Raw genomic sequence first — 27,915 nt, 5'->3', positions numbered from 1 at the left:
GACCTTCAGGTTCTTGGTGGGATCCTGGGCCATCACTAAGTATGAAGCTCTGGGGCTCTGTGCTTGCTTGTTTAACATAGTCTCATTGCTCTTTGATCTGCTGCATCTGCAAGAAAGAGATGGGTGAAGGGGCCCCAGGATTCCCTGGGCAGTTGGCTCTAGCTCCCTCAAGGGTTTCCCCTGGGGCCAGGTTGGGGTTGAGACCGGGGACAGGGACAGGAGGCTGGCCAGCTGGCCACCACATGGTCCCCTGCCCCACCCCTGACCTGTGACTCCCAAACATGTATTCCACTGTCCCAAGTTTTATCCTAGCCACAGGCACCATTGTTGACACTTCCTGAAGTATTTTTATTTAAACACAACTATTTAACACCCGCTTGTAAAAACAAAACAAGGCAGTGGCTCACACCTGTAATCCTAGCACTTTGGGAGGCCAAGGTGGGTGGATTGCCTGAGCTCAGAGGTTCTAGACCAGCCTGGGGAACACGGTGAAACCCCATCTCTACTAAAATACAAAAAAATTAACTGGGCATGGTGGCAGGTGCTTGTAATCCCATTTGCTTGCTTGGGAGGCTGAGGCAGGAGAATTGCTCAAACCCAGGAGGCAGAGGTTGCAGCGAGCCGAGATCATGCCATTGCACTCCAGCCTGGGCAACAGAGCGAGACTCCGTCTCAAAAAAAAAGTTATTTGCCTTATATAGAAGGTAACCATAAAAATAAATACAATGAAAATAGGACCATTAAAATGCGAAGGAGGTGTATTCCTCACGCCCTCCGAATCCACCCTGCACATCACCAGGTGTGCGTTTTCCACTCGTTGGGAAGCTCAGCTTCTCCAACTTGCTCTTCCCCATGCCAGCGCCGTTCCTCCAGGCCAGGAACATTTTACTCTCCACCTCAAACAAAAAAGCAAAAAACATTTCATTGTTCTGTTCTTCCAGACCTTGCCTGTTGAGTCTTCCAAACAGTTGGCCCTTTAGATTGAACTCAAAAATATACCCCAAGAGCAGGGTTTCAAATGAGTTGATGGATGTCCTGTAGTCCTTAATCCAGGAGCTGTACTGACTTCCAAAATAAACTAATTTCCTTTATCCAGAACTTTTAATATATCAGTTGAAAAATAAAGTCTATTTTGCTGAGAGATATAAAACCTTCCTCCAGGAGAAGGAATTAAACAAGGTGATACCAGACAAGGTTTCCACCTTAATGGATGGGATGCCAGGGGATGACGAGGGCTCAGACCTCTTGGCCGAGAAGGCAGCTCCTGCCCCCATCAGGGAGGTTCACTCTGTTGTTGAAACTTTTTCAGCAAATCCAAGGCATGGAGAAAGAAATGAAGAAGCTTAGGGCGGAGCTGAGGAAGAGTTGTACTGAACAAAGCATGATCTCTAGGACTCTGAGAGAAAAAAGCAAGGTATGTGGTGGACAACAGGCCCAGAGAGCGGTGTGGGCGGTAGCTCCCCACTCATCATCCCTGTTAGTCCTCTAAGTGGCCTATGCTGATATTAACCCTTCTTACAGCTGAGAAAACTGAGGCTCACACAGGCACAGGGACCAGATTCACTCCATAAACTAGTTGTGGCAGGACTTGAACCCAGGTTGGTCTGACTCCAAGGCCCCTGTGAGTAACCCCACTACTCCTCACTGCCTTCTAAAACTGTTTCTTGCTTTTTGGTAATGAGACCCACCTCCGGCCTCCCAATCCCAGTTTTGAGTTTAGTGTTGCTTAATTATTTTAATGTCCCTTCCCATCATGGGAAAAAAAATTGTATTGCATACTCCAGACCTGCGCTATCCATCACAGTAGCCACTAACCGTGCATGGCTATTTACATTTAAATTAAAGCCGGTAGCTCATGCCTGTAATCCCAGCACTTTGGGAGGCCGAGGCAGATGGATCACCTGAGGTCAGGAGTTCAAGACCAGCCTGGCCAATGTGGTGAAACCCCGTCTCCACTAAAAATACAAAAATTAGCCAGATGTGGTGGCGGAGGCCTGTAATTCCAGCCACTCTGGAGGCTGAGGCAGGAGAATCACTTGAACCTGGGAGGTGGAGGTTGCAGCAAGCTGAGATCACACCATCACACTCCAGCCTGGGTGACAGAGCAAGACTCCGTCTCAAAAAAAAAAAAAAAAATTAAATTAATTAAAAATAAATAAAACGTCGCTCCTCAGTTGCCAGCCACATTCCAAGTGCATAGTAGCCACGTGTAGCTGGTGGCTGCTGCACTGGACAGCACAGATATGGAAATTTCCATCAGCACAACAAGTCCTATTGTTTTAAACTAATGGTGACCTCTTTTAGCAACATAACCAATTGAAGAGTTGTATAAAAGATGCTTATTGATCACACATATTTTAATTTTTTTAACTGAAAATATCTTCAAGAGTCCTGAGCAGTGTGGACAGAATCTCTTTCTTTCCATTTGAATCATCTAGTTTATTTGATTAGAAGATGGTTGTCATTGAGAAAACTAAGAATTTTTTTTTTAATAAATAAAGACAGAGCTTCACTATGTTGCCCAGGCTGGTCTTGAACTCCTGGCCTCAAGCAGTCCTCCGCCTCAGCCTCCCAAAGTGCTGGGATTACGGGCGTGAGACACCACGCCCAACCACAACTGAGAATATTTTAAGAACAAATCTAAAAGGCAGAGGAATTCTATGTGAAGGGAGGTTCTGAGGGATGATCTGAGAAATAAAAGCAAATGATCTAGTTTTTCTCCAATTTTATTCAATATGAATATGAATATAGTCAGCAGAGGTCAAATCATTAAAACCTCACAAGCTGAAATGTATACTACACAAGAATCACATCTTATGGATAGTATTGAAGCCTGCAAAAATGGCCAGACATAAGTAGACTTGGCAGAAATAATTAACACAAAATTAAAATCAACAGTTAAAACTACACAGAGTAAAATTTATTTATCGATTAAAACTTAAGAGAAAAATCAAATATTCTTGTCCAGGTGCAGTAGCTCACACCTATAATCCCAGCACTTTGGAGGCTGAGGCAGGAGGATTGCTTCAGGTCAGGAGTTTGGGACCAGCCTGGCTAACATAGTGAGACCCTGTCTCTACAAAAAATTAAAATAGTCACTTAAAAAAATCAAATATTCTTGAAAAAGTTTAGATTTGTAAAATATGATCTGGGGAAAATGGACATGGTAGAAATGAGAACTAAAAAATAAAACACACAGTGACAGACCTATGATTGGTAAATATTTGATAGGGTCCAGAAAAACTTATAGATGAATCAAATCATAATTGTATAATTTACCTACAAAAGAACTGATCCAGATCAAAATAATTTCAGGAGACTAAAGTGAAAATGGAAACATTTGGAAATCTGTTAAACAATTGGTTTAATGAACTTCGCTTTAGAAAATACCCTCTCAATGAAAATGAATTTGCTATGGTATATTTTTCTTTTAAATAGTTGTAGTCATGAACATGGAGTCAAAATGCTCTATGGGCTATTTTTCTCTAAACAAGGCTTTGACTGCATTCCACAAGTCTTAGTACGTAGTATTTTCGTTATTATTCAGATCAAAATATTTTCCAAATCCCTTTGTGATTTCTTCTTTCACCCATGGGTTACTATGAAGCTTATTTCCTAATTTCTAAATATATGAGAGTTTTCTGCTTACCTTTTTTGTTACTGATTTTTAGCTTAATTACAATGTGGTTGGAGAACATCTTCTGTGTAACTTCAGTCTTTTGATATTAATTCAAACTTGTTTTATGGCCTGCATGTGGCCAACTGCAGTTACACATGCACACTTGAAAAGAATATGCATCCTACAGTCATTGGGTTTAGTATTCTATATATGGACATTAAATGAAGCTTGCTGATAATGCTCAAAACTTAAATGCTCTTGTTGATTTTTTTTGTCAGTGTGTTTTGTCAGCCACTGAGAGAGGCATATTGTTTAAAGATCCTATCATGATCGTGGATTTGTCTGTTTCTTTTTTTAATATTGTCAATCTTTGCTTTATGTATTTTGAGGCTGTGTTAGTAGATGCATATGTATTTACCATTTCATTACTTCCTATCGAATCAAATCTTTGGCTATCACAAGATGTTCCTCTTCATTGCTAGAGATGTTTTTCCCTTAAAGTCTTTATCATTAAGGTAGCTCCATCAGCTACACTAGCTTTCTTTTGATTCGAGTTTTCATAGACTATCTTTTTCATACTTTTTATGTCAATCTTTATTTTACAAAATGTGTATCTCATGTGAACAGCACATAGGTTTTATATAGTTTAACCATCTTTGTCTTTCAGTCCAAGTATATTTAATATAATTGCTGGTATATTGGGATTTAAATTTATCTTCTTGCTCAGGGCCAGGTGTACTACCTATGTTCCTTTTTCTCCCCATTCTTTCCTTCTTTTGAGTTGATGGGTTTGTTTTGTTGTTGTTTGTTTGTTTTTTGAGACAGAGTCTTGCTCTATCGCCAGGCTGGAGTGCAGTGGTGTGATCTCAGCTCACTGCAACCTCCACCTCCTGGGTTCAAGCAATCGTCCTGCCTCAGCCTCCCGAGTAGCTGGGACTACAGGCGTGCACCACCATGCCTAGCTAAACTTGTATTTTTAGTAGAGACAGTGTTTCACCATGTTGGCCAGGATGGTCTCCATCTCTTAACCTCATGATCTGCCCACCTTGGCCTCCCAAAGTGCTGGGATTACAGGCGTGAGCCACCACACCTGGCCGAGTTGATAGTTTTTTTATCATTCCCTTTTCCCCTGTATTAGCTTGGAAATGTTCTCTTTTACTCTTCTTTTAGTAATCATAAGACAATAGCATGCATTCATGACTTATCAAAATCTAATATTTAGTGAGTTTTTAACTCTTTTACTTAGTGGTTATTCTAAATTTTACAATATGTATTTTCAACTTACCAAAATTCAATCTTCATTAATAATTATGTCCTTCTTCTTAACACAATGACTTAGAGATTGACACTTTAACTTCATTTACCCCATCCAGACTTACATGCCATCATTGTCATTTTCTAAACTTCTCTCTATATTTGAAACTCCAAAAGACATTATTAATATTTTTTCTATAGTCAACATCCATATCTACACATTACTATTATGTGTTTTCTACATTTCTGATCATCCATCTAGATCATTTTTCTTCAGTGTGAAGAACATCCTTTAGTGTTTTCCTTCAGCATGGTTCTGCTGGTGCATAGTCTCTCAGAAGTGTGTGTGTACATTTGTGTGTGCAAGCACTTGTGTGCATATGTGTGATTGTGCATGTGTGCATGAACATATTTGCATGCATGTGTGTGCATGTGTGTGTATGCATGTGTATGTGTCTGAAAATTTCTATATTTATCTTTCATTCATGAAACATATTTTGACTGGGAATTGAATTCTGCACTGGCAGTTGTTTTCTTTCAGCACATTATAGATGACAGTAAGTCTATCATTCCATTGTCTTTTGGCTTCAATTGTTTCTATTTAGAAGTAAGCTATAACCTAACTATTGCACCATTGTATAATCTTTTTATATTCTGGATTTTTTAAATGTTTCTTTTCCTTTGATTTACAGCAGTTTTATTAGGATGTATCTAGGTGTGAATTCGTTTTTATTTATCTTATTGGGGTTCGTATGGGCTTCTTGAATCTTTGGCTTGCTGTTTTTCATTAGTTTTGGAGTGTGGGCTGTGTACTACCTAGGCAGTGGGGAGCTACTGAGGCTCCTGAACAGGGAACTAATATGTTTAAATTTGTGATTAATAATAATGGTGAAAATGATAGCCACAATTTTGCATGGACTCAGCATTCTGCCAAACATTTCATCTCTTTTCATCCTCACAACAACTCTGACCTAGAAATTATTATGCCCATTTTATTTTTTTTTAATATATTGGAGCTTTTCAAGATGCCTGTTTTACAGATGAGGGAGTCAAAGCATAGAGTCAAGTCACTACCCAAAGGCACACAGTCAGTAAGTGGCAAAGCCAAGATTGGGGGAAGCCAGGCCTGTCTGACTCCAGTTACTGTGGCACAGCCACTAGCCACGTGTGGCCATTTAGGTGAAATTAAATATAATGTAAAATTCAGTCCCTCAGTCACATGAGCCACACTTCAAGTGCTCAATAGCCAGATGTGGCCAGTGTCCACCCTATTTGACAGTATGGAGTTAGAGCACTTCATCATTGCAGAAAGTTCTACCAGACAGTGCTGCCCCACCACTTGGTAACCCTCTCACAGGACCATGAAGGATGTTCTGGAAGGAAATAAATTAGAGGCAAGGAGGCGTCACGGCCAAAGGTGCTCAGGGCCTAGCCTGAGACCATGTGTATTAGTCCGTTTTCACACTGCTGTTAAAGACACACCCGAAACTGGGAAGAAAAAGAGGTTTAATTGGACTTACATTTCCACACGGCTGAGGAGGCCTCAGAATCATGGCGGGAGGCGAAAGGCACTTCTTACATGGCAGTGGCGAGGGAAAAATAAGGAAGAAACAAAAGTGGAAACCCCTGATAAACCCATCAATTTCGTGAGATTTATTCACCATCAGGAGAACAGCACGGGAAAGTCCGGCCCCCATGATTCAGTTACCTCCCCCTGGGTCCCTCCCACAACGCTTGGGAATTCTGGGAGATACAATTCAAGTTGAGATTTGGGTGGAGACACAGCCAAACCTTATCACCATGCACAGGGGAGGAGCTCAATAAATAAATCTCTGACAGCTGGTGCCAAGGGCCTGCTGTGTGGCAGTGATACGAGGAACAGGACTGCCAGAGCTGGGGCTGGGGGCGGGGAAGCCATTCATTGAGAGGAGCCAGAACAGAGCCCTGGACAGCCTCTGCTTTCACAGCATTTGAAAAACGTCTGCCGAAACAGAAGCTGGGGTATGTTGACACCTGAGAGGATGTAAGTGAGGAAACTGAGGCCCAGCAAGCTTAGCCGGCCTTCCCGGAAAACAGCTCGCTGGGGACTGGCTGCACCCTGCCACTCAGAAGAAAGCTTTACAGGTTGCTCTGGGTGTTTTACATGAAGTCTGTGTGACCCCTCTCTAGCCCCCTAATAAACCACTTGTGAGGTTGTTTCAGAACAAAATCCTCTCATCTAGGAGAGTTTGTCTCATTTCCTGGAAGTGCCTGAGCCCTGGCTCAGCAGATGCCCAAAATGTTAATGGTTCAGATATGAACTGAGCAGCTGCAGGGTCCTGTAATGGCCAGCAGAGGGCAGCACCGAACACGCCCAAGCTCACCTCGAGTTGTCCATTACTCGAGCAAGCGGGGGAAAATGGGCACGTTTCCCCACTTTAAACGCCTTCTTTTGCATGCTACAATTCTTTACTAGCCATTGCTTAGCGAGTCTCCCAGAGCAGTTTCCCTTGGTAAGTGTGCTAGAAGTGGTAGCAATAAACAGTTACAATAATAAGCCCAGCAGTTAACATTTACCAAGTGCCCACGATGGGCGGTGGTTCCTTATGGTGTTAGGATGACACTGCATAGTAGCTGCTGTCATCCACCTGTTCTAGGTCACAACATCTAACACACTTGTAGAGCCCTTATGAAGCGCTGTCACTATTCCAAGCTTTTTTAAATCCCCACAATAACTCTGCGAAGAGGGAACTAGTATCACCCCATTTGACAGATAAGGACACTGAATCACAGAGCAGTGAAATGACTTTGCTGAGGTCATACAGCTTGTTAGGGACCAGGCTGGGATTAGAGCCTGGGGTAGGACAAATATTGAGCCCAGGGTGCAGAGCCTAGCCCTTTCCCCCAACAGACAGTGCCCCCCGAGCCTGCCTCTACCCCGTGCACGCCTATGACCCCTGCCACATGGGCTGCAGCTGTGCCTACCCCTCTGGGACCCCCCACAGCCATTAGACATCCTAGAGGAATTTCCTCAGAGTGCATTATGATCACATTAGCAGCAAGTGCTCGCTTTCATCGTCATTTCAGGTTGAAGAGAAGCTTCAGGAGGATTCCAGAAGGAAATTGCTTCAGCTGCAAGAAATGGGGAACAGAGAGAGCCTCATTAAAATCAATTTGGAGAGGGCAGTAGGTCAGGTAGGCGTGTTCCAGAGCCCCCCTTATTGGCCCACGCTCCCCAATGATTGCACGCAAGCAGTTGGTGGGGGTGAGAGAGGAGGACGCCCAAGGTAGAAAAACAGACGTGCGTTAATTCTCCCGTTTATCTCATGAGCAGAGGCTGTCTGCAGCTCCCCACCCCCGTGGACATCGCTAAACAGGTTTCTGCTGCTGGGAGGCCTCCCACTCAAATAGTTTACGATGACCCGAGACCCGGACCAAGTAGCCAGTCCCGGCTCGGTGGTGTTTCTAGCATTTTCTCTCTAATGTTTTTAGTCCTGACATTTACCACAGTCTTTCTTCCCCTCGGGCCCCAGCAGACATTACAGTCAGTGTCTATAAGGAATTGCCACTTTTCTTAATAAGGTAAAACCCCAGAGTGTCCAAAGTGCATGCTGGATGGAGAAGCTCCCAGCTGCAGGTGAGCCACTCCTACCTGGTCTGGAGGTGCCTTTTCTCTGATGCTGTGGCCTGAAATCACCGGTGGCCCTTCCTGGCACATGTGACACAGTTGTGGGGGCCAGAATGTGCAGACGAGAGTTTACCAAAAGCTAAGGGAAAGCAAACAGGAAACCAAGATGGGAGGGCATGTGACCCTCAGGAATGTGGCCCCCCAGGGGCAGCCCACCCTAGATTCCTCCACAGGGGTCCTTCTCCTGGAAACCGTGACTCCAGGGGATCCACAGAATGGTTTGCGCACGCACGTGTGTGTGTGTGTGTGTGTGTGTGTGTATTTTTATTACTGGGAAGGAGGGCCCCCCATGTCTCCCACTGGGTTCTCAGGACTGTCTGTGAACTACCAAGAAAGGTTAAAAGCCAGGATCTCTCAAACCACCCAGCTCAGCCCCCAAAGCCCTTCCATTTTCTACTATCCAAGCCTTACCAGGCAGTGTGACCAGGCCTTTGTCCCTGCACCCTAAAATTCAAATATTCACCACTGTCACTGCCAGCACCATTTCTCCTGTGGGGGCACCAGCCCCTTATCAAGGGCAGAGAACCTGCCCATCTGGGCCTCTCCCTGTGCCCATTGGCTACCCCCAATCTTCCCCCCAACACATACCTGATTTGAGGGTCTGACCTGTACTCCTTGCCCAAGGGCCAAGGTTCTTGTTCCAGCTCTGAGCAGAGGTCATCCGGGAGGAGCCCTGGAGGTCCTGAGACTGCTCCAGGTCTAGACTTGAGAGAAAGGACAAGCCCTCTCTCTGCCTCCCAGCACCTTCCCGCTCCTGTATCTCCAAGGCCCTGCTCCCTGTCCAATAGTCTGCCCTTCCCCAGCCAAGTGACCCCAGGCCCAAGGCCACGTCTAAGATGACCTCTCCCTCCCAATGGCCCTGGGCAGCCATTCCTGTGGGGAGCCCCTGATGGCAATGGGGGACCATCATTCACAAGGCCTCCTCTACACAGTCAATTCTTTGGGTGAGCTGGGACCCTCTGCTTGGCCATGAAACCAGAGGATGGCTTTGAGAACCTCATGTCACCTGGTCTTCTCATGGCAGGGTCACTGCAGAGATGTCCCTAAGACATTTCCCATTAGAACTCCCCTGTGCAGTAAATACCTGTGTCTTGGGCCCCAGGTTGATGCAGTAGCCCTTTTGGTCCCTTCAAGGCTCTGCTTTGGAGCCTTTAATAACCACATTTTGCCAGTGAACCAGAGACTCACGCCAGGGGCTGCCATGTTGGTAAATTCTCAGAGAAAGTCGGGCTCCGTTTTACCTCTAACTACTAATGGAATCGGGACACCTTGGACCTGTCATTCTGTAAGCCCGGACTTAATGTAACTGCTATTTCATCAGCCTTAACCTGAAAACACTAGCACCCAGGAGGGGCTCAATGAAAGCCGCTAGAAGTAGAGGCCCTTGGCTTTAGTTCATGTTTCAGTGTACAGGCATCCAGCAAAGGTTAGTTGGGTGTCTGAGTGTCTCCTCTACACCAGGCACTGTAGTGGGCTCCAGGGATACCGAGATGAACACAGTGGGCATAGTCTTCAGGATGCGTATGGGCTCAGGCACGAAATGGAGAAAGAGAGAACATTCTCCTCTCCCCGGCGTTCCTTGCTGACTACACAATTTACTTGGACTGACAGCCTCAATATTTATTTCACAGTCTGGTGCCAACTTAGCAATTATGGAAGAGCGCTCCCGGCCCCAGACTTCCCATTGGATAATTGGCAGCAAGAGGCTCTTCTGAGGGTTTGAGACATGTGTGTGCACTGACCACGGGCATCATTCGGGTTAGGCAGGCGTGCCTAAAAAGTAATTAAAGCCTGCTGTTCTCTTTTCTTCTGTGGGTCCCGCCACTCCCCGTGAGTGGTGAAGATTCTGATAACGCGGAATGGTCATTCAGGCGTGCAAACCCTGCTAAGTGGTTTTTCCCACACCCTGCCATGGAAACGCTGCCCCCGCTTGCTGGCCCCCGCTGCCCTCCTGACACTGTTGCCCCCTTTCTGCTGCAGCTGGAGCACTTCAGAAGTCAAGTCATCAAGGCCACCTACGGACGGGCAAAGCCGTTCCCGGACAAGCCCGTCACCGACCAACAGGTTAGTCTGCCGTCCGTACCACATGGCTCCTTCACTTTCTTCTTCTTCTTCTTCGGGGATCTGGATTCCAGACCCTGGGAGCATATGTTTCTGTTTTTGTTGGTGGCATATTTTTCACACTGTTGCTACACCATAAAGATTTGTTTTGATTTTATGGGATTTCCTGGCTTTTAAAGTAAAAGCCAGTTAAAACTCCCTTGAAATGTGTCTGTGAAAATCAAATTAAACCATTCGGGCTTACTTCTGGTCTCCAGACATGCATGTTTAGCCTCCATTAGCACTGGGAGAAAGGGAGCTGCCTCCCCACAGCCAGTGCGTTCTGGCGCGTTCCTTCAGAGGAGAAAAGTTGACAGTGGCAGTGAGGGTGGACGTCTGGCTGTAATGATTGCCTTGCTGTTCTTCCACTACACTTTCTAGCCCCCTGTGTCAAAGCACAGATGGGAAAATGTGCCGCGGGCTGCCCTCAGCAGGCATAGGAGAACCTGACCTGCTGCTTATGAGCCCATAATATCAGGCTCAGTGTTCTGAATCCCTATACAACACGGAAGAATCTGGAACAAACTCAAGGCCACAAGACAGACCTTTGGATCGTAAAAATAATCTCTGATCGGCCGGGAGTGGTGGATCATGCCTGTAATCCCAGCACTTTGGGAGGCCGAGGCGGGCGGATCACCTCAGGTCGGGAGTTCGAAACCAGCCTGACCAACATGGTAAAACCCCATCTCTATTAAAAATACAAAATTAGCCGGGCGTGGTGGTGCATGCCTGTAATCTCAGCTACTTCAGAGGCTGAGGCAGGAGAATCGCTTGAACCCGGGAGGCAGAGGTTGCGGTGAGCTGAGATCAAACCATTGCACTCCAGCCTGGGCAACAAGAGTGAAACTCCATCGCAAAAAAAAAAAAAAAAAAAAAAAGAAAAGAAAAGAAAACCTCTGATTCCGGGACTCATTCCCTGGTGACAGGACCAACGTTCCCCTTAACAGCCATCACCGAGATATATCAGGACCTCTGTCCTCCCGTGCTGAGGCAGGAACTTAAGTTGCATCTCTCCCTCTCCCATTCCCCTTCCCCCAGGGCCCCCCACCCCTGTATGTTACATCTTTTTTTTTTTTCTTTTTCTTTTTCTTTTTCTCACCAGTTAATAGAGAAAATTACCCAGGTCACTGAGGACAACATCAGTTTTCAGCAGAAAAAGTGGACCCTCCAGAAAGAGACCCAGCTGAGCAACTCCAAGCAGGAGGAGACCACCGAGAACATCGAGAAGCTGAGGACGTCGCTGGACAGCTGCCAGGTGGCCCCTCCTTATGCTTTCCACAAATGGTCTCTTTGTCTAATTTTTGTGCGGCTTATTTGGGAAATTGCCCAGCTTTTTTTGGAGCAAGTTGGGCAGAAATGCTTGGCTTTTCTATCCACTTTTTCCTCTTGTTGGAGAAACTTGTTGGAGAAGAAAAAACAAAGGGCCTCAAAAAATGCCTCCCAGGAGAACTTGGCGTGTCCAAAAAAGATGCCTGAGCATCTTCAATTACTGACTTTGAGCAGCCCGCATCCCCAGCCAAAAAGAAATTGTTTTCATAACCCCCATGTTATTTCCAGAGAAACCAAAGAAACATTCCTGCTTTTTATTTGCATTTTCTTTTTTTTAGCCCAGCCACAAAAGGCAGTTTCCATACCGTTGCCTTTGACTCTGGAGAAGCAGGGACGGGAGGACTTGGCCACAGCCCTGCGGGCCCCACCCTGGGACATGGCTTATCAGAGCAGGCGGTGGCTTCTGCTTTCTCTGGAAATCAGCAGCTCCTGTTTGGGGAGTTTGTGCAAATGCTGGCTTGTCAGCACTCTTTCAAATCAGGAAACCACGCTTTCCCACCAGCCTGTGTGTTGATCTTGGCAGGAATTCTGACGAATGGAAAAAAGAAGTAGCCACATTTGCTTCTCATTGCAGCCAAACTGTTGATGGTACTTTGGCTTTGGGGTTTCATAGACCTAAAAGGGGGTTTGCTTTGACCATCAAAAGTCCAAATTAGAGTATAAAAAAAAACCTGTCAAAACATAAAAATTTTAAAAAAGAAAAAAACTGAGTCCTCCCAAGGCGGCCAATACGTGGCGCTGCCTGCTTCGTGGCAGAGTCGAGAACGCTGTTTCTCCAAGGTCACGTCGGGGGCTATTTCTGGCCACAGGGCCTGGGCTCCTCATGATCTCACCTCTTTGCAGGCTTGCATGAAAATGTCCTGTTGCAGCCATGACCTGAAGAAGGAGGTCGACCTTCTTCAGCACCTCCAGGTGAGCCCACCTGTCTCGGGGCTCCAGAAGGTGGTGCTGGACGTCCTGAGGCACTCGCTGTCCTGGCTGGAGGAGGTGGAGCAGCTCCTCCAGGACCTCGGGATCTCGCGCTCCAGCCCCAACAAAGGTTATTGGGACTTTTTTTCTCACATGGTTGCATGACTCTAAAATGTCGCGTTGAATCTCAGCATGATGGGACATCTGTTGAGGAAGTCTTCCTGGGTATCTGGCCAAGTCTATTCCCTTCTCCAGAACCCCCTGCTTCTCTGCTTGAGGCATAATTTTCCATTAAAACACACACACACACACACACATACAAGTGAGACACGATAACTGAAGAAAAATGAAACAAAACAGAGGCAAAAGGAAAATTAAATCAAAATTATGCAAAGTCTAATTATGCTGTTTAACTTCCAAGGCATTTTCCCATGGAAATAGCCACGTGATTCCAGGCAAGTCACTTACCCTGTCTATGCCTCAGTTTCCCTATCTGTAAAATGAGGCTAATAGGGAGTACCCACCCTTTAGGGCTGTTGTGATCATTAAAATGCATGAATATATGGAAAGTGCTTGGAATAGTACCTGGCACACAATAGGCATTACTGAATGTTTATTGACTTTTAATTTGACAAAAAAATAGTGTCACGTTACCCTCAATTTTCTTTGGTTTATTCCTAATGGTATGTCATCCATGTCAGTAGACACAGACCTACATCATCGCTGTTACTGACGGCGGTTACTGATTCCATTGTGTAGGATGTGCCATTGTTTTAGACAATCCCCTATCATGGGCACTTAGGTGATTTCCAGTTTTTCACATTCATAAATCATGCTGAGATGAACATTGTTGCACACATACCTGCTCATATTATCTTTATTCTCCTAGAGGTGGAGAGGTATGAACCGCTTTCTTTCAACAAAGATTGATTGCATGCATGCTTACCAGACGCCACATGTTGTGCAGGGCAGAGACGTAACGGGGTCAGGAACAGGTAGAATCAGGTCATGGCTGTATGGTTCACTGTAAAATTCTTCCAATATATCCATACATTTGAAATTTTTTATAATAAAATACTGGGGAAAAAAAACAGGCCCTGCAAGAGCTTATGGTCTCAGGGGGAAGGATGAGGTGGGCATTAATGGGAAAACCACTCAAACAAACAGGAAAGTTGAGTGGTGACAATTGCTATGAAGTGCAGGGTTCGATCTGGTCAGGGAGAGCAGGGCATCTGCAGGATGCATAAGAGTTGTTTGCCAAAGAAGGGGGAGAGAGCATTCTGAGCACAGGAGCAGCATGTTGGCAGAGGTAGCATGGAGAGCACAAGGGGCTAACAGAAATGGGCACAGGGCAGGGCAGGCTGGCCAGGGAGCTTCCCAGGGCCATGCATGTGGGGTCTTGCAGGGCCCTGGTAAGAAGCTTTATTCTAAGGGCAGAGAGAAGCCTGTGAAAGGCCTTCAGTAAGGAGCTGGACAAGCTTGCATTCTGAGACAATCATCTTGGTGGCAAGTGGACAACGTCCTGGAGGGTGGGCAGGCTCCTGTAAGAGATGACAAGGCTGCCCTAGGGCAGGGTGGGGATGGAGAAAGAAGATTCAGGGGCGAGTAAGAGGTAAATCAACAGGCCTTAGTTGTAGGACTGGAGATGGTTGGAAGGAAAGTGACAGAGGAGAGTCAACAAGACCTCTAGGTTTCTGGTGTGTGTAAAAGACGGATGTGATTTCTTCACTAAAACTCAGAGCAAGGAATGCAGGATGAGGCCCAGGTTTGAGGGGGAAGAGGAGTGTGAGGTGCCTGTGAGACATCTGAGATGAGATGCCCAAGAGACAGCTGTTTCCCCGGGTGTCTTGTCTGGGGATAGGTAACAATGATGTATCCTCAGCATCCAGAGAGCATGTGCCACACAGCGGGGGCCTAATACATATCTGTGGGATGGAGGGATGGATGGAAGGAAGGATGGATGGAAGGGTGGGTGGGTGGGTGGATGGATGGATGGACGGACGGATGGAAGAAAGAATGGATGGAAGGGTGGGTGGATGGATGGATGGATGGATGCCACTGCACTGCAGCCTGTGTGATAGTGAGACCTTGTCTAAAAATAAATAAAAATGGAAGAAAGAATGGATGGAAGTGTGGGTGGGTGGGTGGGTGGGTGGGTGGATGGAAGTGTGGGTGGGTGGGTGGATGGATGGGAAGAAGGGTGGGTGGATAGAAGGGTGGGTGGGTCTGTGGGTGGATGAATGGATGGATAGAAGACAGGAAGGCAGGAAGGAAGGCAGGAGGGAAGGCGGGAGGGAAGGCAGGAAGGCAAGCAGGCAGGAAGGAAGGAAGATTAAAGCCGTAGATGTGAACGGAATCAGTTAGGAAGATTATTTATTCTTCATTCTTGAAGAACAGCCAGGGAACTTTGCTCCATGTTTTGCCTGATTTCATGTAAGCTCATGACCTACATGAAAGTAATGAGAGAGAAGGGAAAGAGCACAGGGCCTCACCTTAAGGAACTCCAACATTTTGAAGCTTGTTGCTACTGCTTCTGGCCAAATCACCCTCCAGAGAGCCCGCATCAGTTTTATATTCTTTCCACAATGAATAAGAATAGAGAAGTGATTTTCAACCCTGGCGCTTCAACATCTGCAGCAGGATGCTTCCAAAGTATCCAGAAGGTGGGGTAACATTCTTAAAAAGCAAAAGCAAAACCAACATTAATTTTTATGTAGGAACCTTCCCCTCATCATATAGCAGAGAGTGTTACTGTTCTTGCAATCAAGGCAGAGTCGTGAGCTTACTTGAAATGAGGTAAAACACGGAGCAGAGTTCTCGTTGTTCTTCAAGACCGGGACTAAAACAAAGACTATGATCTCCATCCTGGCAATAATAGAGCCAAGCTGCATGTGCACTGTCCCCTTCCCACTCCCAAGACCATTTTAGTCATCTAGACTAAGTCTATAAATCTAGTCATATATTACTGTTAAGAAATGTGGGTTGTTGCCAGGTGTAGTGGCTCATGCCTGTGATCCCATCAATGTAGGAGGCTGAGGCAGGAGGATCATTTAAGGCTTGAAGTTCAAGACCAACCTGGGCAATATCGTGAAACCCCTCATCTCCAAAAAATTTAAAAAATAATAATAAATTAGCCAGGCATGGTGGCACAGGCCTGTAGTCCTAGCTACTCATGAGGCTGAGCCAGGAGGATCCCTTGAGGCTAAGATTTCGAGGCTGCGGTGAGCTATGATTACGCCACTGCACTGCAGCCTGTGTGATAGCGAGACCTTGTCTAAAAATAAATAAACACGGATTGTAAAGTTAAGCTTTCAGGCCAGTAATTCCAGCAAGGCTAAGGAAGACTGATTTTAGGCAAGCATTCCTCAGACCAGCCATTTTCTTCTCCTGACTTCATGGAGTCGTGAGATTTGAACAACATTAAGCAGGTTTCTGCAGAGTCCCTCCCTTGTTAACACGCACCCTGGGTCAACAAGAAGGGGATAAAGAAAACAGTATTTCCAAACTACTAGTCTCCTTTCTTGATGCTCTTGCCCCCCCAACTAACCTCTTGGAATAATGTTCCATGGAACACTCGTTGGGGAAACGGTGGTCTGCTGGCTACATATTCTGTGATTACAACTAGTTGTTTCTAAGAAGTCAAGAAAAAAAGAATAGAGAATAACAGAAAGGTTAGTAAGCAGGGCCCATCTTTTGTCTACTCAGCAGAAGAGGAAGTTGATGGTAAAAGGCATCTTCTCTTCCAGTACAAGCAATATTACGTCAAGCACCCAAAAGACTGAAAGAAAAGGGTGAGCTAGAGTATGCCCCATATTCTCTACTCTTGTACCTAATTCCTAGCCCAGAGCTAATCCAGAAGGAGGAGCAGGAAGAGGAAGATGAGGAGGAAGGATGGGGAGGAGGAGGGAAGAGGAGGAAGGATGGGGAGGAGGAGGGAAGAGGAGGAAGGAGGAGGGAAGAGGAGGAAGGAGGAGGGCGATGATGATGACAGTGATGATGGTGATTATGGTGACGACAGTCATTCATCACTGAGGACTTATATTCTAGATACGGTTCTCAGCATTTTATACACATGATCTCATTTCATCCTCACAATAATTCTATGAGTTAATAATTTGCCCATTTTCCTCATTTTAGAAATGAGGAAACTGGCTCAAAGCTGGTTTTCTGATTACTCCACCAGGATAAGGTGATTTGAGGCACTTCATGTTACAGAGGCTGACAGGGAGTCCCCAGTCTATACATCGCAATCCCGCACACTCCCAGGAGCTGCCTGCGTTTCTAGCTCCTAAGAGAAGGGTAGAAAGCACGGGTTGTTTAGCTCCTCCTGGGGATTTAGCACTGTGTTCAGTGTTTCACACGCACTGTGTACTTTTATCTTCCCATCTTCCCAATGAGGCAGGTATGATTACCATCTTTATTTTATTTATCTTTTTTTTTTTAAGTAAAAGTCTTGCTCTGTTGCCCAGACTGGAGTGCAGTGGCATGATTTCAGCTCATTGCAACCTCCACCTCCCAGGCTCAAGCGATCCTCCCACCTCAGCCTCCCAAGTAGCTGGGACTACAGGCATGTGCCACCACGCCACCTAATTTTTGTGATTTTGTAGAGATGAGGTTTCGCCACGTTACCCAAACTGGTCTCAAATTCCCGGGCTCAATCAACCCACTCAACTCCCAAAGTGCTGGGATTGCCGGCGTGAGCCACTGCGCCCAGCCTTCATCTTAAAAGTAAAGAAACTGAGACACAGTAACATTAAAAAGTTGCCCAGGTTCACACAGCTGGTACATTAGGGATAGGACTCAAACTGAGGTCTTTGTGACCCTAACACCTGTGTCTTCCCTATGACCCCTGCCCCTTCACCCCCACCCCCTACACACATACACACTTCCTCTGAAGATGCAGCAAGGTACCAGGCACATGTCCAGTCACTAGAGAATGGGTGCTGTCATTGGCTCGGGCAGCAACACAGCTAAGAGTTGTCTTTCCCTAAGGTAAACCGCATCTGATTCCTCCCCTAAGCCATAACCACGAAAAGCCCTGTCTGTATCACAGTAATGTTCCAAGCTGGGACTCTGGGTACCCACTGCCAAGGCTTCAATTTCAGCTGTGCACCTACTAGCTGTGTGGGCAGTTACGTGACATGGCTGTGTCTCCATTTACTTGCTCGTGAAATGGCCATCCATTCTCCTAGCGGCATATGAGGACTGAGTGATGGGATACATGCATGCAGTGCTGGTCACAGTTAGCTCGTAATCGGTGGGGGCTGCTGTCATCGTCAGCCTCAAATACTTGTTGACTTCATCTGACCTAAACATGGGTAGCCAGCAGCCAGGTAGGCATGTGGGCCGCATAGCCTGGTTTACTTGCACCCAGGTGACATCCTCTGGAGCCTCTGCCCTGTCTCCATTCAGCAGCAAATGGGGTTTCTTTAGCCCTAAGCCCTCAATTGGGTGAAGCCAAGAGCCCTTTCTAGAGGCCTCCTCCTTAGAATCTGACAGTGGGCCTCGGGTCCCGGCTGCCAAGTGGCCAAGCTGCAACTCAGTCCACGCCCCTCCAACCTCAAACTCCCTACTCTTGACCACCAGGCTACCTGCCTTTTAGAACATCCTCCTACGAGATAAAACACGCGTCACAAACTAGGACGGAAATCCTGAAATGAATCCCCCAGGGGAATCCAGGCCGGGTAAATGTCAGGGAAACAACTTGCGGTGTTGTTGGGAGATGTCACGTGCAGCCCACAAGGTGAGGCCTGCTGGGGTCCAGTGTGTTTGGAAGGGTGGAGGATTTGCTGTGTGGTTCAGCTGGGAGGATAAGAATGTTTAAGCGGCACCTTGAAAGTCAGCTGAATACTCCTCCTGCCTGGTTTCTCAGGGTTCCTCTGATAAGGGAAGGAAAGGATTTTTTACATTTTTCTCCACAAGCTCCGTCGTTTGTGTCTATTTCTGCAAGACTTTGTTACAAATAAAAGACTTTTCTTGCATGAATGGCAAATCACTCAACTATCCAAGATACACTGTGTCTTTAAATGAAAAGAAAGCAAGTTGCAATACAATATTCTTGGTGTGCTTTTATTTTTTTTAAAATGTCAGTATCTGAGCAAAAGAACAACCTTGAGAAAAAGACATCAAACTGTTAGGAGTATTATCCCAGCAGGGTGGGATTGCACTGGACCTTGACTTCCATTCAGTTGTTCAACAACTGTTCATTGAGGACCCCTGTGTGCCAGCCACTGTGCAGAACATGAAGATGCAGAGGCAAACACTTCCCACCTTATGAATTTCTGTAACAGTTGGGTTTTTATAACCAACATATATAACTTTTGTAAACAGAAGTATAAGAAAGACTTGTTCCTTCCCCCAAAGAGCAAAATCCCCATTATTATTACAGTTAGTCATCTAATCTAGAAATAGAAATGTGATCAAATACTGGCCTCCCCTTCAGCATCCTCAACTACCTCTCCCCTTAGTCCTCCTCAGATCCCAACCATGATTTCATCCTTCCCCTTTGATTCCTGGGTCACACATTGCAGCCGGGCAAAATCCCAGACTCATCCCAACAGAGCCTCCACAAATCCCTGTATTCACCAGGTTCAATGGGCCAAGCCAATGTCAGCCCGGCCATCTCACCTCCTCTGCCATCTTGGTATCCTTGCAATGCACCTCTCCAACTCACCAACCCAACCCTGTACTCTCAAGCCTCCAAACCCTTTGAAAAGAGAATGGCAGATCTAGGTCTGAATTCTGATTCTAACACTTACCAGCTCTGTAGCTTAATCTTGGGGAGCTTCTGTCGTTTCACCTATAAATATGAACACACTTCCTTGCCGGGTTGTTTATAATGATTAGAAAAATGTATCAAACTCTTGGCATAGCACTGGCACGCAGCAGGTGTGCTATTATTATAATATTGCTGTTCTCACGCTTCTGTGCTGGAAATCCTCTGAATGGTGCATTGCCCCACACAAGAGCATGTTCTCCTCGCTTCCTTTTTCTCTCTTTGCCCATCTTTTATTCCTTCCCTCCATTATCCCCACTAGGTCTTCCTCCTAGACGCAGCACGTACCCTGCCCTGTCTCCCCTTTCCTCTCCTTCCCAGGGAACTTGTGCACAAAATTCTTCTTTCTTTGGCGTCGGCGGCCTTTCTTTTCCTCTTAGTTCCTTCCCTTTGCCATCAAAGGGGCACTTCAAGATGACTGTACCGTCCTGAAAAAATCATTCTTCTCTGGAATCCATCGCTTCTTTCGCTCGTTTTCAATTGCTCTTACTCCTGCCTTCACCTGTGATCTTTAAGAAGGGTGTTGCACCCTCAGTCTTCATTGCCAGCTTCTTGGCCTTTCTGCCAAGTAACTGACACGGGCCCCCTGCAGCACTGACTAGGCCACCACCCTCCCGGGGACTGTGTCTCTGACCTGCCCAAAACTCATCATTCTCTTTTTCGAAACCCTTTTGGCACTCTGCTTCCCTCCTGATCTTTTCCATTCATTCCCAGCAGCCCCCTTCACCAACTCCTGTCCCTAAGGAGGGTGTTTTCTCCTGTGCAGTCAGCCCTTGGTCCACCCCATCTCCTTTCTCACGAAGAAACTCTGCACTTCCAGGCTTCCCCAGCCACTCCTGTGTGTTATCCACACGGACGCCTCTGCAGGAGGGGCTGCCGGGAAAGTGGTGTAGGCAGTCCAGCCGAGGCAGCAGGTGGGGTCCCTGGCCAGGGGCCATGGCCACCAGGAGGAAGGGGGCCTCTTTCTTCATTCACACAAGGACCCTGGATGGGCTGGGCTGGGCCGGCATTGCCAGTTGGCATGTCCAGCTCTCTGCTGACCCTCCCTCCCTGGAGTCCTGCCAGCGCCTCAAATTCAGCATGTCTGAAACAGCCTGGGGCTCCTTCTCTCTCCCTGCCACACCCCACCCCAACCCCAACCTGTCTCTCTCCCGTCTGATGACGAGGCCACCATTCTACCCCTTTAAAAGGCGTTCCCTTTATTCTGTCTCATCCTCGCTTCTCCCACCCTCGGTTAGAGGATGAGTACCGAATACCTGGGCGTCTCTCGGGCCCTTAGCAGAGCTCCCTGCCTCTCACTCAGAGGAGGGGAGCTTATCACAGGCAACACCCAGGATCGTCTGGCGACATTTTTGGTTGTCAAAACTGGGGTGGGGTGAGTAGGGGTGCCCCTGGCGTCCAGTGGGTAGAGACCAGGAATGCTACTAACCATCCCACAATGCCTAAGACAGCCCCAACAGCAAAGACTCGACAATATCAGCAGTGCAATACCAGCAATACAGCCTGACATAGCAGCAGTGCTGCAGCAAAGATACCCTGCCAGCTCCAGCCTCTCGAATGCAGCCCAGTTATTTTTCTTTAAAAAAAAAAAAAAAAAAAACACCAACGCTCTTCATCAGGCCACTTCACTGTTCTGTCGGCCACTGGAATAGGAGTGACTCAGACCTTGAGTCACACCAATTAGTCTTGGCTCAGCCACTGGCCTGCTGTGTGGCACTGGGCAGGCCTGCGTCTCAGAACGCCACTGCCTCATCTATAAAATGGGGACCCACTGGGCACATTTCAGTCATGTTTAAATCAAGTTTCCTCTCTCAAGGCAACGGTTTCAGGCGTGTCACGGCTTGACCTCACCCTTCCGTGCCTCCTCCACTGTCTGATCCTCCCTCTCCCGTCATCTACTCCAGCCCAAGTAAGCTCAGCACTTCCCGGGAAGAGCACTGCCTTTTCCTAATCCCACCCCCACCACCCCCACATCCCAGTATAAAACTGTGGCTTCCTGTGACTATTGTAACAAACGACCACAAGAGAGTGGCTTAAAACAACACATTATTCTCTTAGCATTCAGGATGAATTCGGTTTCACTGGGCTAAAGTTCCTTCCGGAGGCTCTAGAGCAGCATCCATTTCCTGGCCTTCTTCAGCCTCTAGAGCTTCATTCCTTACATTCCTTAGCTCGTGGCCCCTCCCTCCATCTTCAAAGCCAGCGATGTGGCATCCTCCACTCTCTGCTTCCATCACGTCACCTTCCCCTCTGTCTGCAGTCAAGCCTCCCTCTGTCTCCTTATAAGAAGCCGTGTGATGACATTGGGTCCACCCAGATAATCCAGGATAACACCCCATCTCGAAATCCTGAACTTAATCATATTTGCCAAGCTCCTTTTGCCCTGTACGGTCACACCCACAGGTTCCAGGGATTCGGACCTGGAATCGTAGGGGGTCGTCATTCAGCCCCGCACACCCCTGTTCTGAAGCGCCCTCCCCTGGCTCACTGAATTCTGCCCACCCAACAGCACCCACACCCAGTGGTTCTTCAACCCAGTGGTCTTACTCGCTCACTCCAGGTGGATGATCTCTCCCTCCTCTGACACCCTCCCCCTCCCCTCTCCTTCAGCAGTCACTTACATGCCACCTGGGGTCACTGCATGTTTCCAGCAGGCATTCACACCTTGTCTGTCAGACTGAACTGTAAGCCCCTGGAGGTCTTGGCTTTAGACCATCCCCCACACTCAGCACCATGCTTCGCACACAGTAGACAGTAAATAGGTGTTCTGTTGATGGGTTGTTTTCCACCTCCAAAAAGAAAGTTGGATGTGAGCTCAACCAATGCTTATCAACTACTTTATTTTTATTTTTATTTTTTTTGAGACTGAGTCTCGCTCTGTCGCCTGAGCTGGAATGCAGTGGCACAATCTGGGCTCACTGCAACCTCTGCCTTCCAGGTTCAAGCGATTCTCATGCCTCAGCCTCCCAAGTAGCTGGAATTACAAACCTACGCCACCACACCCAGCTAGTTTTTGTATTTTTAGTGGAGATGGGGTTTTATCATGTTGGCCAGCCAGGCTAGTCTCAAGCTCCTGACCTCAGGTGATCTGCCCATCTCAGCCTCCCAAAGTTACAGACATGAGCCTCCATGCCCAGCCTAAGCCACCGTGCCCGGCTGCTTATCAACTACTTTAAAACCACAGGTTGGATGGCAACTCATGTTGTTTTGATGGGATGGCAACATTGCCTTCATCCACCTGTCTGGCAAGCTTCGGAGTTGAGTTGAATTGAATTAATACTTACATTCTTCCTGCTTCTCTTTTTTTAAGGGTTCTCCTTGTATCTGATATATCTTCTGGAACATTATAAAAAACTTATGAGCCAGGCCCAGGAACTTCAGGTAATTCTTTTAATTTCTTTTTTTCCAAAGTTTATTTCGGCCCCTGGTTGGCATTTATATAGCACTGTGCATTTGAAACCTGTTTTTTCTTTATCAGCTAGTCCAGTCCACACCCTCCAACAGGTGAAATGATTTCTCCATTTGCACAACAAAGAGGTACAGAAAAGGTTGGCTAAGATCTCCCAGGAGGGTAAGGACAATGACAGGGTGCTGCCCTCTCTCTGGCCTCCTGGGCCAACCACACTGTTTGTTTTCCTCTGTCAAAGGCCCAGAAGACTTAATGCCATCAGATTTTTTTTTTTTTTTTTTTTTTGAGTCTTGCTCTGTTGCCCAGACTGGAGTACAGTGGCACAATCTCGGCTCACTGCAACCTCTGCCTCCCAGGTTCAAGTGATTCTCCTGCTTCAGCTTTCCAAGTAGCTGGGATTACAGGCGCCTGCCACCATGTGTTGCTAATTTTTGTATTTTTAGTAGAGACAGGGTTTCATTATGTTGGTCAGGCTGGTCTTGAACCCCTGACCTCAAGTGATCCACCCACCTCAGCTTCCCAAAAGTGCTGGGATTACAGGCGTGAGCCACTGCACCGGCCTTAATGCCATCAGATTTTGAAAACTGTGTTTACTAAATCCAGTGGACAAAGTACAGTTGTCTATAGCACAGGCAGCAGAATTACTAAAAGAAAAGAAATATTCTAGAGGCAAATGAGCTTTACGGGTTATATCATTCTGATAGCTATTGCCATAATAGTATTATATAATAAACAACCACAAAACTTCAGCGGCATTCAGCAATTGCTATTTACTGCTCACGTGTCTGGGGTCAGTGGCAAGGCGGCTCTGCTGACCTTGGATGGGCCCACCCACTTGTCTGGGTGTTAGCTGGCCTTTGGTTGATCTAGACTGGCCTCAGCTGGAGCGACTCAGCTCCACGTGTCTCTCATCCCCCAGCAAGCAAGCCTAGGCTGTTCTCACCGAGACTGCGAGGTACAAGAGAAAGTGGCCCAATCACGTAGTGTTTTTCAACGTTCTGCTTGTGTTATGTCTGCTAAGATCCCATTGGCCAGAGCAAGTCACATGGCTGAGTTCAGTGTCTGGAGGCAAAATATGGGCGGGCACTGCAAGTTACATAGCCCTAGACGTGGATAGAGTGGGGTGAAGAAGGGACCACCATGCCAATCAGCCACAGAGGCATGAGTCCAGGGATTGGCAACGTTCTCTGTAAAGGGCCAGATGGTAAATATTTTATGCTTTGCAGACCATATTCATACCTCTTCCACTCTGCTATGGTAAAATGGAAGTAGCCATAGACAATATGTAAGCAATGGGCATGATAAGCATGGCACTGTTCCAATAAAACTTTATTTACGGTGGGCACGGTGGCTCATGCCTGTAATCCCAGCACTGTGGGAGGCCGAGGTGGGTGGATCACCTGAGGTCAGGAGTTCGAGACCAGCCTGGCCAACATGGTAAAACCCCGTCTCTACTAAAAATACCAAAATTAGGCAGGTGCGGTGGTGGGCACCTGTAATCCCAGCCACTCAGGAGGCTGAGGCAGGAGAATCACTAGAACCCGGGAGGCAGAGGTTGCAGGGAACCAAGATCGTGCCCCTGCACTCTAGCCTGGGCGACAGAGCAAGACACCATCTCAAAAACAAAACAAAACAAAACAAAAACACCGCCTTATTTACAAAAGTATGCAGTGGGCCCAATTTGGCCTGTGGGCTGTAGTTTGTCAACCCCTGGTCTAGTCCCTTCTCCTCATTTTTCAGATAAGGACAATTTTAGTGTCACACAGCTAATGGGTGAAGAATCAAGACAAATGTTCAAACCTCCTGGCTCCTACATGACTGCTTTTTTTCCTCACACCCACCTACCACTTACTGAACACCTACTATGTGCTCAGTACTGTGCTAAAAGCTTTCCATCATTATCTCACTTAATCCTCACAACTCTAAAAGGTCAATACTGTTATTAACTTCATTTTCTAAATGAGGAAGCATCTAGAAACAACTAGAGCTGGGATTCTTTCTAGATCCAGAGTCTGAATTCTTAACCACAGCATGCTGTAGTGTTCTGTGATTTTAAGAAACTTTTGGGTAAATGTTTGTCCCCAGAAAGGTAAACAATTGGTAAACAAATGTGGAAAGACTCTTTAGTTAGGCCTGTCCCCCATCAGCATCGGTTTACTTTTCTCGCATGTCAGATCAAGTTCAACAATTCTCAGGAAACTCAGCAGTCTTTACTGCAAGAAAAGCTGCGGGAGCATCTGGCAGAGAAGGAGAAGCTGAACGAGGAGAGGCTTGAGCAAGAGGAGAAGCACAAAGCCAAAATCAGGCAACTGACGGAAGAGAAGGCGGTAAGGTGGTCCCTGCCATTTGCTTTACTACTGGAAACTGATGAAATGGCCTTTTCTATGGGAAATTGAGGGCATGTACTTAGACAGAGAAATCTCAGCTACTCTGTTTGGTGCTATGAAACTAAATTAATTAAACAGGGTGAATAATTGGGGAGGATTTAACATGAAGTTTGAATTCTAAAACTCACAGCAAAATCAACTTGAAAAGGCAACATGATTGAAATTTCAGGAAACGGTGCCTTGTTTGTGTATATATTGCAGTCGGCTTTATGAAATCTGAGTCATCGCTGCAGGTCCTGGTTTGTAGCTGACAGACTGTTTCTAAATGTGGGCAATATCAACTTCAGATGACAAATTTCAGTCTTTTGCTTTCTCTTTATACATATCGGGGGAAACAAATGGCCAAAATTGCTACTGACTTTTCTAGAAACCAAGCCAGTTAGAAGATAGCAGCATCTCTAAAACTCGAACGTGCCCATGAATTGTCTGGGGATCTGGTTAAGATGCAGATTCTGTCTCGGCAGGTCTGAGACGCTACATTTTCAACAAGCTCCCAGATGGTACTGACGCTACCAGTCTGCAGATCCACATTTTCTTAGGGCGAAGTCTTAGAGGAAGGTTTTCCCAAAGTTTCCCAATAAGAACCATCCAGATGCTTTGCTAAAAATACAGATCTTGGTCTCCACCCCAGACCCATTATTAAATCAGAACATCTGGAGAGGGCCAGGAAACTGTATTATTTGATGAGCTGATTCTCATCACTGTCCTAGAGTTGGCCCTTTTTTTTCTTAAGATGGAGTCTTGCTCTGTTGCCCAGGCTGGAGTGCAATAGTGTGATCATGGCTTACTGCAGCCTCGAACTCCCAGGCTGCAGTGGTCCTCTCACCTCAGCCTCCCAAGTAGCTGGGACCACAGGCATATGGCACTACACCCAGCTATTATTGGTTTTTTTTTTGTAGAGATGGGATCTTGCTATGTTGCCCAGGCTGGTCTTGAACTCCTGGGCTCAAGTGACCCTCCCACCTCAGCCTCTCAAGTAGCTGGGACCACAGGCACACACCACCACACCCAGCTAATATTTTTATTTTTTGTAGAAATGGGGTCTCTCTCTATGTTGCCCAGGATGGTCTCAAACTCCTGGCATCAAATGATCCTCCCACCTCAGCCTCCAAACGTTCTGGGATTACAGGCATTTTCCCTTTTTGATATTCAGGGACCCCTCCCATGAATTTCACTGTCTTTATGACTTTTATCATTTAGGAGATTAAAAATTACTAATGCCTTGCACCTTTCCCCGCCAACTCTCCACATTCTGATCTAAGTGGGGTGAGGGTGTGGGCCCTGCTGTGGGATTTCTAAGCACTCCCGGGTGGTCGCAAAGTGCAGCCACGGTTGCGAGCCACCATTGTGGGTGGGTGTGGAGCAGCGTGTGCATGCTGCCCCTCCTCACAGCCCCTCAAGACAGCAGCCCCCCAGATCCACCGGACCCCAACTCTTCCCAGATATCTCCTTTCTTCCCCAGAAGAGTACTGGACCTGCCCTCTTCTCCATCTTTCCCCAGCTCCTTCTCTACCACACACACCTGCCCTCCAGACCTCTCCCTCTTTCATCTCCATCCTCACATATGTGTCCAGTTACCCCAAGACATCAGTCTCCTCCTCCCTCTTTTCTTTGCCTCTTTCTCTGCTTTTCTGCATTCACGAAATAAAAGATTAAAAAAGAAGAGCCATCTGACCAAATCATGTGCAATCCGCATAAGGGTAATATTAATGATAGCTATAAATCCAGACGAGCACATTTTGAAGGGCATTTAGATATGGAAAAAGCCAGCACCGTTCCATAGAGAAGAAAATAAAACCAGAAAGTACCTAGAAATCTTCAAAATCTTCACAGAACTCTCCACTGACTTCCTTTTTTCTTCTCTGATTACCTTCTCCTTTTAACATCAGCATTCCAAATGCCTTATTTTCTCTTTTTAATTTTGGATGGACTTTTTCCCTTGTCAGGGTTTGGTATTTCAGCCCCACCATGTTAAACACTGCGTTGGGCACCTTCCTAGTCTTCCTAGACACCCATGGCGACACTGGCCTGGCAGAGTGTTTTAAGAGCTGGTGTCAGCCCCTCTTTTAAACCTGCAAACCTCGGTGCACCCCACCCTCCTTGCAGAGGAAGGAAGCGACATCAGGTCCCTGCCAGACAGACTGTGACACTCGAAGGTCGCCCTTCCTCTGACACTCGGATTGATGGACTTGACCCTGGGGACTCCTTGGAAAGTTACCTCTGCGACTTCAGTGCCAAGTGTCCTGACTAAATGAGCCTTCCTTAGACCTTCTGACTCCCATCACCTGCCCTTTCTGAAAATACATGTGTCCAGGGTCATTAAGTAGTCTCCTTCTCATGAATCTTGACTTGTTTGAGGACTTTGTTTCAAAGGGAAAAAAAAATTCTATGTTCCTTTATCAATCTAGCATTCTTTTCTTATTGCTAGTTGTTGACAACAATCCCTTGGTTTGTGCACACACCAAT

At 46.7% G+C, this 27,915-nt stretch overlaps 1 protein-coding gene across 37 annotated transcripts in view; it reads left to right on the top strand.

Moving 5' to 3' along the window:
* The window catches only part of FHAD1 (forkhead associated phosphopeptide binding domain 1), a 150,131-nt gene that overhangs the window by 67,321 nt on the left and 54,895 nt on the right, over window positions 1–27,915 (top strand). For 33 of the 37 annotated variants that reach the window (XR_008492249.1, XM_063659447.1, XM_054437397.1 and 30 more), the window contains 7 exons: window positions 1,310–1,414; window positions 7,940–8,047; window positions 10,521–10,604; window positions 11,743–11,895; window positions 12,813–13,008; window positions 22,964–23,034; window positions 25,237–25,389. Coding sequence is in view for 36 of the 37 variants with exons in the window: in XM_063659447.1 (XP_063515517.1) it covers window positions 1,310–1,414; window positions 7,940–8,047; window positions 10,521–10,604; window positions 11,743–11,895; window positions 12,813–13,008; window positions 22,964–23,034; window positions 25,237–25,389 (870 nt within the window). In the remaining variant the exon portion in view is untranslated. The remainder of the gene's footprint in view (window positions 1–1,309; window positions 1,415–7,939; window positions 8,048–10,520; window positions 10,605–11,742; window positions 11,896–12,812; window positions 13,009–22,963; window positions 23,035–25,236; window positions 25,390–27,915) is intronic. The other 4 variants (XM_054437471.1, XM_054437624.1, XM_054437613.1 and 1 more) reach the window with 1 other exon arrangement.

Source organism: Pongo pygmaeus, chromosome 1 (genome assembly GCF_028885625.2).
Source record: "Pongo pygmaeus isolate AG05252 chromosome 1, NHGRI_mPonPyg2-v2.0_pri, whole genome shotgun sequence".
Taxonomy (NCBI): Eukaryota; Metazoa; Chordata; class Mammalia; order Primates; family Hominidae; genus Pongo; species Pongo pygmaeus.
The sequence above is the reverse complement of the archived record's forward strand: the minus strand, read 5'-3'. Positions and strand labels throughout refer to the sequence as shown.